This window comes from Pezoporus wallicus, unplaced genomic scaffold (assembly GCF_028554395.1).
Source record: "Pezoporus wallicus isolate ANWC-B61680 ecotype Strahan unplaced genomic scaffold, APGP_CSIRO_Pwel_v1 contig_11778, whole genome shotgun sequence".
In the NCBI taxonomy this organism is placed as follows: Eukaryota; Metazoa; Chordata; class Aves; order Psittaciformes; family Psittacidae; genus Pezoporus; species Pezoporus wallicus.
The window spans coordinates 104,090-114,859 of record NW_026642959.1 but is presented as its reverse complement, the minus strand read 5'-3'; the positions used below and the strand labels follow the sequence as shown (position 1 = coordinate 114,859).

The 10,770-nt window shown below is 47.6% G+C and overlaps 1 protein-coding gene across 1 annotated transcript; it reads left to right on the top strand.

The window, feature by feature from the left end:
- The first annotated feature begins 8,480 nt into the window (after nucleotides 1-8,480).
- Nucleotides 8,481-9,407, top strand: LOC130592244 (olfactory receptor 1002-like). The gene has a single exon (XM_057396453.1). The coding sequence runs from the start codon at nucleotides 8,481-8,483 to the stop codon at nucleotides 9,405-9,407; it is 927 nt and encodes a 308-aa protein (XP_057252436.1).
- The last annotated feature ends 1,363 nt before the right edge of the window (nucleotides 9,408-10,770 follow it).

Sequence of the window (10,770 nt, the reverse complement as noted above, 5' to 3'; positions counted from 1 at the left end):
TAAGGGTCGAAACGGTAGGTGACAGGGTGCATGGGCAGCTTCAGATCCAATGCTGCATAGGGGCGGACTTAGATCAGGAGTTGACAGCTGTGGTCGGACACTTCCTGATTGCCTAAGCAACCTTTTATCCAACCAGATTTGGATAGCCCACTTGCCCTTGGTCATCGTGCTTGTAGTAAGCGTGGTTAAAACCCTTCCCAAATCTTCGCTCACGAAGCCAAGCCATCAGCCAATCAAACCTGGTATGGGAATTTTCTGTCTACAGCCAGGATTTTCTGCATTATGTGGACCCTTTCTCTGCAAAGACTGAAGCATAATCATGCAATGGTGCTCTCGGTATAAAATGTATTTCCAAAACCTCAGGCCTGTTTCTTGTATTGCTGAAATTCACAATTCTGTATTTCCTGCACATTAGACCAAGGTTCCTCTTGGAGATTCACAAAGTTGAATCCACTACATGCAAGATTATGGCAATCCAGACCTTTCTTGGGGACTTCTCTGACCTCTATTATGAATGAAGGTGCTTTGAAAGTCTTTTAAAATGTGGTAGTAATGAATCCCCACCAAAGGGCAGATACTATTGAGAAACCACTACCCCCTGATCCACACCTTTCCTTTCCATCCCCCTGTTGGCAGCAATAGAAGCCATGATCTCCATGGCAGCCTGACCACAACAGAGCACAGGAGCTGTGGTGTTGCTCAGCAGCCTTCAGACCTCCTGTGTGTCAGCCCATGGCAGTCTGGAGCAATGGCATTGCCTGCCCTGATGCCTCTCCTGTTGCCTTCCTGCACAGAGAGATGCTGGGTGATGGACACACATTGCATACATAAACCACCCCAAAATACTCCAATGTGTGCATTACCTCAGCCCATGGAGCTGCAGCCTCTGCCAGGACCATGGTGAAACCTGGAGCCATCTCTGAGCCTTAGGGCTATCCTAGACACACATAATAACCTAGGCTGGAGGGAGAAGCTCCATGATTGAATTGAATCAAGCCAGGATCAAAGTGTTTGCTGATTCCTTGACAACACACAACTCACAGGCACCCAGGGTCAATCAGCTGAATCCTGCTTTGTTCCCAAAGCTTCCTGATAATTCCCTGGTTATTATTTAACCCAGATGACAGTTGTTTTCCTGCTGAGCTTTGGGGACAACCAAGGACAGAGGTTTCACACCCTCCCTGGCCCCTATGTCAGTGTTTGGCTGCTCTTACAGTGGGGTTTTCTCTCTCCCTCTGTTTCTAACTGGAATTTCCCATGCTGCAAATTCACAATAGGAAATCTCAGATTTACCCTCATCTGCAAGATAAAGCACATGGAGAACTTGCAGGAGGCATCAAGTCAAAAAGAATGGGACACCATTAATTCTTACATGAATTCTTTGTCTCTGAAATCATAGAATAATGGAATGGTTTGGGTTGGAAGGGAGCTTAAAGCTCCTCCAGCTCCAACCCCAACCCCTTCCACTGGAGCAGCTTGCTCCAAGCCCCTGTGTCCAACCTGCCCTTGAGCACTGCCAGGGATGGGGCAGCCACAGCTTCTCTGGGCACCCTGTGCCAGCGCCTCAGCGCCCTCACAGGGAAGAGCTTCTGCCTAAGAGCTCATCTCAGTCTCCCCTCAGGCAGGTTCAAGCCATTCCCCTTGCCCTGTCCCTACAGGACCTTGTCCAAAGACCCTCTCCAGGTTTCTTGCGGTACCTTAAGGTATTGAAAGGCCACAATAAGGTCTCTCTGGTGCCTTCTACAACAATATTCAATGACTTTATGTCCAGCTGCTCTCTCCTTCACCATCACAAAGTGTTTAAATAGGAACATGAGCTCTTAGTGTCTTGAAAGCACAAGTTTGTGCCTACAACCCTATTGCTGTGCTCATTGTGGCTTCACATTGGAGCTGCTGCTCTCAAAGCCAAAAGCTTTTTGCTCCTTTTGTGTGTGTTTAAGGAAACCAGTGGTTTGCTGTGTCTAAGGGCTGCCACTGCCTTCAATGGGGTTATCCTCTGACCAGGAGAGCAGAGCAAACACCACATGAGGTTCTAGGAAGCAGAAGCAGCAGCCAGCATTGCAATGCATCTTCCTGCTGGGTCATGATGAGCAAGCAATGAGGTGGCTGGGTTTCCACATTCCTGCTGATGAGCTCCTAATGGCTTTAGCTCCCAAACTCTCAGCTGGAGCTGCTTTCATTGTAGTTAAATCTGGTTTAAAGGCAGCTGAGCAAATGCTGGGTAGGAGCTACCTCCCCTTCTTTGGGTACTTAGTGATTGGATTTAGGAATCATCTCATGTTCTTGGGCAAGTACTTATCTCCTTGCATTTGAATGCACCATGTCACCCTTATGTGTTTACTGGGTCCATCAGCTCCCTTTATTGTTGAGGGAGATTTGGTGGGGTTCATGCCCCTCACTGCAAGGCAGACACCTCCATTGCTCCAGGTGAAGAGATCTGAATGAACTGTGCTGTTTGCATTGACCTGAGTCTCCTCAGCTGTAATGGGACCTTGGTTCAAAAATAGGTAAGGAGACACTGAACCTTGGCTTTTAATGTCAGCTGTGTTTGAAAAAGGTGATTCATGTCCTGTTTGGAGGTCTCTTCTATGTCTCTTTTAGCTGGTGGGTTAAAACAGGTCAGGAAACAAGTAAAATAGGTATTTTTTCCTTTTTGGTTGAAAAGGAGTTGAAGACTTGGGATTTGATTGTGTAGATTCTACACTGGGGATGTGATTCCTCTTCAGTGTGTGGAGTCTTGATATGGGAAGAACCAGCAAAATGGAGTACTAAGCTTTTCTCTCCAGACTGCCTGGAAACCTAGCTACCTTAGTTTCCGTTGGTGTAGAAATGAAAAGGAGAATCTCAGTTTGGGTTTGGGTTTGCTCCCTTAAAACTGTTGGCCAAGTTATTTTCTTTTGTTTTAGAAAGAGAATTGGGTGATTTCAGAATGGCTTCTTTTAGACACTGTTGTTACTTTGGAGCAAAGAACCCTTCTGAGGTCATGGTGGAGGAAGCAGGGAGATCTTCTTCAAGCGCTGGTGAGTTTATTTCTGTGTCTTTGCTTACCGCAGTTCATGCTTTGGAAAGAAATGGGGGTGGCTTGAGATGAGCTCTGAGGCAGAAGCTCTTCCCTGGGAGGGTGCTGAGGCGCTGGCACAGAGTGCCCAGAGAAGCTGTGGCTGCCCCATCCCTGGCAGTGCTCAAGGCCGGGTTGGACAGAGGGGCTTGGAGCAAGCTGCTCCAGTGGAAGGTGTTGGGGTTGGAGCTGGAGGAGCTTTAAGGTCCCTTCCAACCCAAACCAGTCTGGATTCTATGATCCAGGCCCATGAAATTGTCCTTAATACAGAAACATGCCAACACACTGACCCTCCAATTCTCTTGCTTTGGACATGAGTCATCTCTGTCAACAAGGCAGCTGCAGAAGTGAACTTCGCTGTTAACAAAGAAGAAAGTTTCTTTCTTGCTATCCCCAGCTAATTACTCTCTGATATAAATTTAACTACTTGTCGTTATTTGCCTTGGGATGGATTTGCTTGTGTCTCTTAAGCTGTGAGGCAAGTTGTAGTCCACTACATCCACCCTCCACGCCTGACTGGCTTTCATAAATGTGGTTTTCCTACCATTATGAGTTTGGGATTGGAGAATAAGCATGGGAATGGGGCCACCTTGTTAGCGTCGAGACAAACACATCACCACCGGGATGGTTATGTGAGGCGCTTTATTGAGGCGCCGGGAACCAGGGGCACGCACCCAAATCTGGTTCCGGTTCCCGTCACATCGCGTTCCCCATTTATACACTAAAAATTTCGTAACTAATACATATTCAACACAGATTACATCATTGACTAATACATATGCATCAAGGATTGCTACATCAGTCTATTACGACATCAGCCTCTTCTGCGCTTGCGCAGCCCCCTCTGGTGGTCGCCCTGATGAAGTAAGGAGTCTTCCTCAGATGAAGTAAGAAGTCTTCCTCCGGTTGTCCTCTTCACCTTTTCTCTACTTGGCTAGGTCTCAATCGCCTTGTGGACGTTAGCATTCTCTTATCTTCACCAGGATGCTTCTGGTATGCCCTTTTTGGCTATCTTAAACTTAGGTTCTGCTGGGGTAGAGTTTTACAATACATACACCCATACTCCCCTCACCATATAGAGTTATGTTAGCTCTTGCTACCAAGACTACCATTGTAACATTTAGTTATAGAGGAACTATGATACAAAACAGCAACGTTACATTTTCTAATATACAAAGCCTTACAATTGATTTATAAACTTCTCAAATATAATCATTTTACTATTTTATATGATTATTTTATTGTAAAAACTTCACCCTCTAACAACCTGACTCAACATCTAAAATTTATAGTCTAGTTATGAGATAGACAGATCCCTTCTAGAATGGATGGGAGTAAGAGGTTATTTTATCACATCCTAGGACAGTTGTTGAGGATGGATGTGGTCCAGAGCAGGTCTGAACATCAGAAGGACTTGTACCATGTACCCTCTGTCCATGGTATGTGCATCTCTGAATAATTTTCTGTGGATTAAACTAATTCCTGTCAGGATCTGAATACCTTATGGAGGTCAAACTGGATCAGCTGCCCCCCTCAAACCTATTTTCAGTTTGTTTTAATCCAAAAGACAGGACAAGAGGAAACGGCCTCAAGCTGCACCAGGGCAGGTTTAGATGGAGCTGAGGAACAATTCCTGCCCCAGAGGGTGCTCAGGCATGGGAACAGGCTGCCCAGGGCAGTGCAGGAGTCGCAGTCCCTGCAAGTGTTCACACACTGTGGAGACGAGGCCCTCATTGCCATGGGTTAGGGATGGCCTTGACAGGGCTGGGCAGTGGTTGGACTGGATGAGCTTGAAGGGCTTTTCCAACCTGGTTGATTCAATGAGTCTAAAAGGAGCCCAGTTCATGCAGCCTGACCCCAGCCTCTGATGGGGATGGAAAAACAGGGAGGGGAGAACGCTCTGTGTGTGTGTCTGTCTTCAAACTTGAACTCTTGAAGCTGCTCTCTTTATCTGTACAAATACTAGAGATACAGAAACACACCTTCACTGAGCACAGATGGAGACACAAAACTCTGATTGAATGACTCAACTTTTAATTATCTAAATTCGAAGAAGGTGAAACTACCTCAGATCTCCTAATCCCTCCTCCCAGCACTCTTAAAAGAGGTATTTTAGTTTTCTTTTCAGTTGGACTAAAACTTTATAAAGGGGAAAAATAAGATAATTTAAAAACCAAGAAACCACCTTTTTTTTTTTTCATATTTTCCTGTAAGTTGTGGTGAACTAGTTAAGTTGCAGGGAAGGAGACAGATGCAGTGAAATGCCCCAGGTCAGGTTTGGTTGTCCTCATATAGATATGTGGCGCTGTTTGCTCTGTCCTGATGTTAGCGTAAGAGCTGACACATAACCACCGGGATGATTATATGAGGTGCCTTATTGCAGCGCTGGGAAACCAGGGGCACGCACCCAAATCTGGCTTCCACCCCGTCACATCGCTGTCAATTTATACACTAAAATGTCATCACTAATACATATTCAACGCAGATTACATCACTGACTAATATATATGCATTAAGGATTGCCACATCAGTCTATTACAACATCAGCCTCTTCTGCGCTTGCGCAGCCCCCCTCTGGTGGTCGTCCTGATGAAGTAAGGAGTCTTCCTCGGATGAAGTAAGAAATCTTCCTCAGGTCGTCCTGTTCACTTTTCTGTTCCTTGGGCATGTCCCAGTCATTATGTGGATGCCAGCATTCTCTTATTTTCACTTGACTACTCCTGGTACCTTCGTGAGTTCTGCTTCGGTAGAGTCTCACAATACTCCCCTGGATCCACCCATATACCCTTCCCCATATATGGCTACGTTAATTGCTTATAACTTTTAGTTATAAAGTAACTAAGATACATAATAGCAGAATTTCAACTGGTTCTTAATACAAAGAAACCCTCTACTAATTAGCAGATTTTCAAATATAATCATCTTTTCTCTTTGTACTATTGTTTCAACTCACAATTTCACCTATTACTAACACCGAAGGGCCAAGGACATTGCCATGCACTTAACATGCACATCGTGCAACCTTCAGAAGGGTTGGGTCATTCTGGAGCAACATCTGAAAGCTCAGAGGCAGACCCAGGGTCCCCTCCATGGTGTTAATAGTCAATGTTCAGGCAACTGAATTCAATCCCAGATGCCTTTATGATTCCTGACATGGTTCCTCCATTCTGATCCACCTAGCGATGCTCATGTGAATGTTTCATTGAGATAATGGTCTAGGACTATGGAATTACGGCTGTGTGGTGCAGACATCATCGTGAAGAAATAACAGGGACAGGTCGGGAACAGGCACACGTTACTTCATGACTTCTGGTTGCCCAAAGCAGTGGTAAATGCTCCATCCCTGGCAGTGTTCAGGGGCAGGTTTGACACAGGGGCTTGGAGCAAGCTGCTCCAGTGGAAGGGGTTGGAGCTGGAGGAGCTTTAAGGTCCCTTCCAACACAAACCAGGCTGGGATTCTGTGATGGGCTTGGAAGCATCTATCAGAGTCACCAGTGACAGGGGCAACCCTAAAGCATCCCTTCAGAAAGGCCTTTTTCCCCTGTTGCCTCCCATTTAAGTCCTTTACCACACACCTCATCTGTTCCAGAGGAAGGACAGGAGGGTGACCATGAGCAGCCAGCACAGAGGTACCAAGGAAAAGTCACGCCTGACCAACCTGAGTGCCTTGGGTGATGTGAGCATTGATGTTTGCATGGACAAGAAGCAGAGGACAGCATTTACCTCACTGTTAGCAAGGTCACCATGATCTTCTGTTGGCTCCTTTGCAGCCAAACTTGTGAGCTATAGTTTGAGTACAAGGAATTGAAGATGGGTGGAAACCTGGTTCATTGCCTGTGGTGCTGGGATTGCTGATGGACACTGATACCAGCTTCCCTGGTTCTGCTCCTCTCCCTGCCATGATAATGTCAACCATGGCCCCTGTGAAGCTGTTACTGCCTCAGAAATGCTCCAAAAGTGGATGTCAAAGGTGGGCTTGTTCTGTGCCTTGCTCTAAGGGAGCCCAAAGCCCTGTTGCTTGCTCAAGCTGAGGTCATCTCCTCTGGGTACACTTCTCCTCTTCCAAACTAATCAATACAGAGAAGAGATAATGACCTGCTTTGGGCTTTGTCACCTCCTGGGGCCCAAAGAGATTCACAGTCCCACATCCCCACATCACTTGAAATAGGAAGGGGGTTTGCTGATGCTGGTTCATTCCCAGGCTCCCTGCACAGCTCCAGGCACGTTCATCTTCACATCCATCTCCGAGAGCATGAGGAGGGCAGCAGAGACAGAGCTGAGATGTAAGTGAGGGGCAGCATCTTCCAGCCCATCTTTCTCCTGTGCTTCTCTCTTGCCAACAAGCAGCAGCTCCTGTCTTCATGTCCTGCCCTACTGCAGGGTCCTGGGCTTCTTGATGATGCTCTGGGCTTCCCAGGGAGCTGCTTGTGCTGTGTGCTCCCCATGCTGCTGCTGAGAAGGCAGGTTTGGAGATCACCCTGGTGGAGAGCACCCTCAGGAGGCTTCCTCTCCTCTGAGCACAGATGTTTCCTGGGTGAGCATCAGAAGCTTTCCTGTACAGGACATTCAGGGTGCTCCCCATTGCTGAGATGAGGCAGCTCCAAAAGATGATTTTTTTTCCCCCAAAGCATGTGTTCAAGAAAAGATTTCTTGAACCCTCTTTCTACTGAAGACTCAAGGGAAAGGTTAAAGAACCACGAAAAGGTTTTAGATCTGACAGAGTGTGTCAGGAGTGAGGGGAAACCAATCTCAACCTTTGTGTAAGAATGCACAGGTTAATAGTATGGTTCTGGTTGATGGGAAATCAGAGGTGATGCATCTGGAGCCCCTTGCCATGGACAGGATCAACTTTCACTAGAGCAGGCTGCTCCAAACCCCAGGCAACCTGCACTTTCCATAGGTCAGGAACTCAGTCCAGTTTCCAGTTATCAAGAAGCCCGAGCAAAGAGGGAAAGAGCGGGTGGTTGGCCAATGTTCGTGAGAGGATGAAGGATCAGCTCTGCACTGTGAAAGCACCACGTTTCTCTGTGTTCCAGGTTGAGCCGGATGGTCTCCAAGCCCCAGGCTCAGCACGAATGCAGTCAAGGAAGTGCAGCACTAAGGTAAAGCTACTCAGGTGTGTGACCTCCCCACTGCTTTCCACAGAGGTCATTGCTCAACATCCAGGAGTGAGCCAGAGGAGCAGGCACCGCGTTGTGCCATGGTGTTTAACTGCTTGAGCACCCCTTTGTTCTACCTGTGCTGGCACAGGACTTTCACCAACCTGTTCCTCACTGAGCTGTGCCTGAACTCTCCCTTTCCATCCTGCAGGACTGTCTCTGAGCAGCTCCCACCACACAGAGGCTTTTCCACCTGGCACATCCCTGCCTCTTGGAGAAGAAACCTCCAGCCAGGAGCTCACCCACAAAGCACCATCCAGCCCATGGCACAAAGCAATTGCACCCAAGTGACCCAGTTCAGCCTGGCGGGGTTCACAGAGGACCCGGTGACTCAGCTCAACTTGTTCCTGCTCTTCCTGCTCACCTACCTTGTCACCATCATGGGCAACCTGGGCATCATCATCTTAACCAGGGCCAGCCCCCACCTCCACTCCCCCATGTATTATTTCCTGAGCAACCTGGCCTTTGTAGACCTTTGTTCTTCCACCATCATCACCCCTAAGATGTTGGTTGACTTGATGTCAGAGAAGAAGAGCATTGCTTATGCTGGCTGCGTGACTCAGGTCTTCCTCTTTGATTTTTTTGGGATAAGTGAAAGCTTCCTGCTGGCTGCAATGGCCTATGACCGTTATGTGGCCATTTGCCATCCCCTGCTGTACCCCCTTGTCATGTCCCCAAAGTGCTGTTTCCAGCTGGTGACTGGCTCATACCTCGTGGGGCTGACCAATGGTGTGGGACAGACCATCAGCATGTCCACCCTGTCCTTCTGCAGCTCCAGCGCCATCGACCTCTTCTTCTGTGACATTTCCCCTCTCATCTCCCTCTCCACCTCTGACACCACCCTCAGCCACATCATCCTGACCACTGCAGCATCTCTCTTTGGTGTGTCCTGCAGCCTGGTTGTCCTGCTCTCCTACGTGGCCATCATCGCCACCATCCTGAGCATCAATTCAGCCGAGGGCAAGCGCAAAGCCTTCTCCACCTGCACCTCCCACCTCACCACTGTCAGCATCTTCTATGGGGCATCCTTCTTCACTTACTTAAACCCCAGCTCAGACAGCTCAAGAGCAGCAGATAAATGGGCTGTGGTGCTCTACACCTTGGTGACTCCCATGTTGAACCCCTTGATCTACAGCCTGAGGAATAAGGAGGTGAAGGAGGCTTTGAGAATACTCATGAAAATAAAGTGATCTTGACTGTTTTAAGTTCAGGCTCAGGTACAATGAAGATATGAGGGGGATGCTAAGCTGTTTCTGAAGTGTCTGAAAGGGACCACATATGGGAGGTCTTCTGCATCTGAACTTAGGTGATACACCTCCTGCTTTGATATCACCAGCTGAGAATACAAATAAGAGCATTGCAAAAGGTTTTACAATTGCCCTGAAGCAAGGTATGAGCTGTGTTTTGTGTTGGTCCCCTTTTGCTTGGCGAATCAGAATAAACAGGGAGTGAATTCTACTGTTCCACTAAATCAAACTCCATTTCTAGACAGTGCTGTGAAGTCATTGAGGGTCATAAGAAAAGGATACAAACATCTTCTGGAAGGTAAACAGAGTTGGCAGCAAATAGCTGGCACACTGCATAGGAAGTTTTTGTAAGTTCTGATTCTCAAACCTCCTTCAATGATTTTCAGCTCCATTCACCTCATTTCATTTTGGACAGCAAAGAATTTACATTAAAAGTGGTACTTGTGTGACCTCTATTATGAATGAAGGTGCTTTGAAAGAGTTTTAAGACATGGTAGCGATGAGCCCCCACCAAAGGGCAGATACTATCAAGGAACCCCCATCCACTGCTCCATATCTTTGCTTTCCATTTCCCTGTTGACAGCAATAAAAGCTGTGAACTCCATGTAAGCCTGAGCACAGCAGAGTGTAGGGGCTATGGTGTTGCCCAGCAGCCTTCACACCTGACACTTGGCATCCCACAATGGCACATCCCAGCCTGGAGCAATGGCATTGCCTGCCTTGACCTCTCTTCTGCTGTCTTCCTGTACAGAGAGCTGTTATATAGCTTATATACATAAATATACATATATACATTTATATAGATAAAAAGCCCCTCAAACACTAAAGAGTGTGCATTACCTCAGCTCATAGAACTGCAGTCTCTACCAGGACCATGCTAAAACCTGGAGGCATGGCTGAGCCTCTGGGCTATGCTACAGCCATAGAATCATAGAATGGGTTAGGCTGGAAGGACGTTAAAGCTCCTCCAGCTCCAACCCCAACCCCTTCCACTGGAGCAGCTTGCTCCAAGCTCCTGTGTCCAACCTGGCCTTGAACACTGCCAGGGATGGGGCAGCCACAGCTTCTCTGGGCACCCTGTGCCAGCGCCTCAGCACCCTCCCAGGGAAGAGCTTCTGCCTAAGAGCTCAGCTCAGTCTCCCCTCAGACTCCCCTACAGGCCCTTGTCCAAAGCCCCTCTCCAGGTTTCCTGTAGTACCCTTAATGTACTGATAGGCCACAATAAGGTCTCTCTGGTGCCTTCTACAACAATATTCAATGACTTTATGTCCAGCTGCTCTCTCCTTCACCATCACCAAGTATTTAA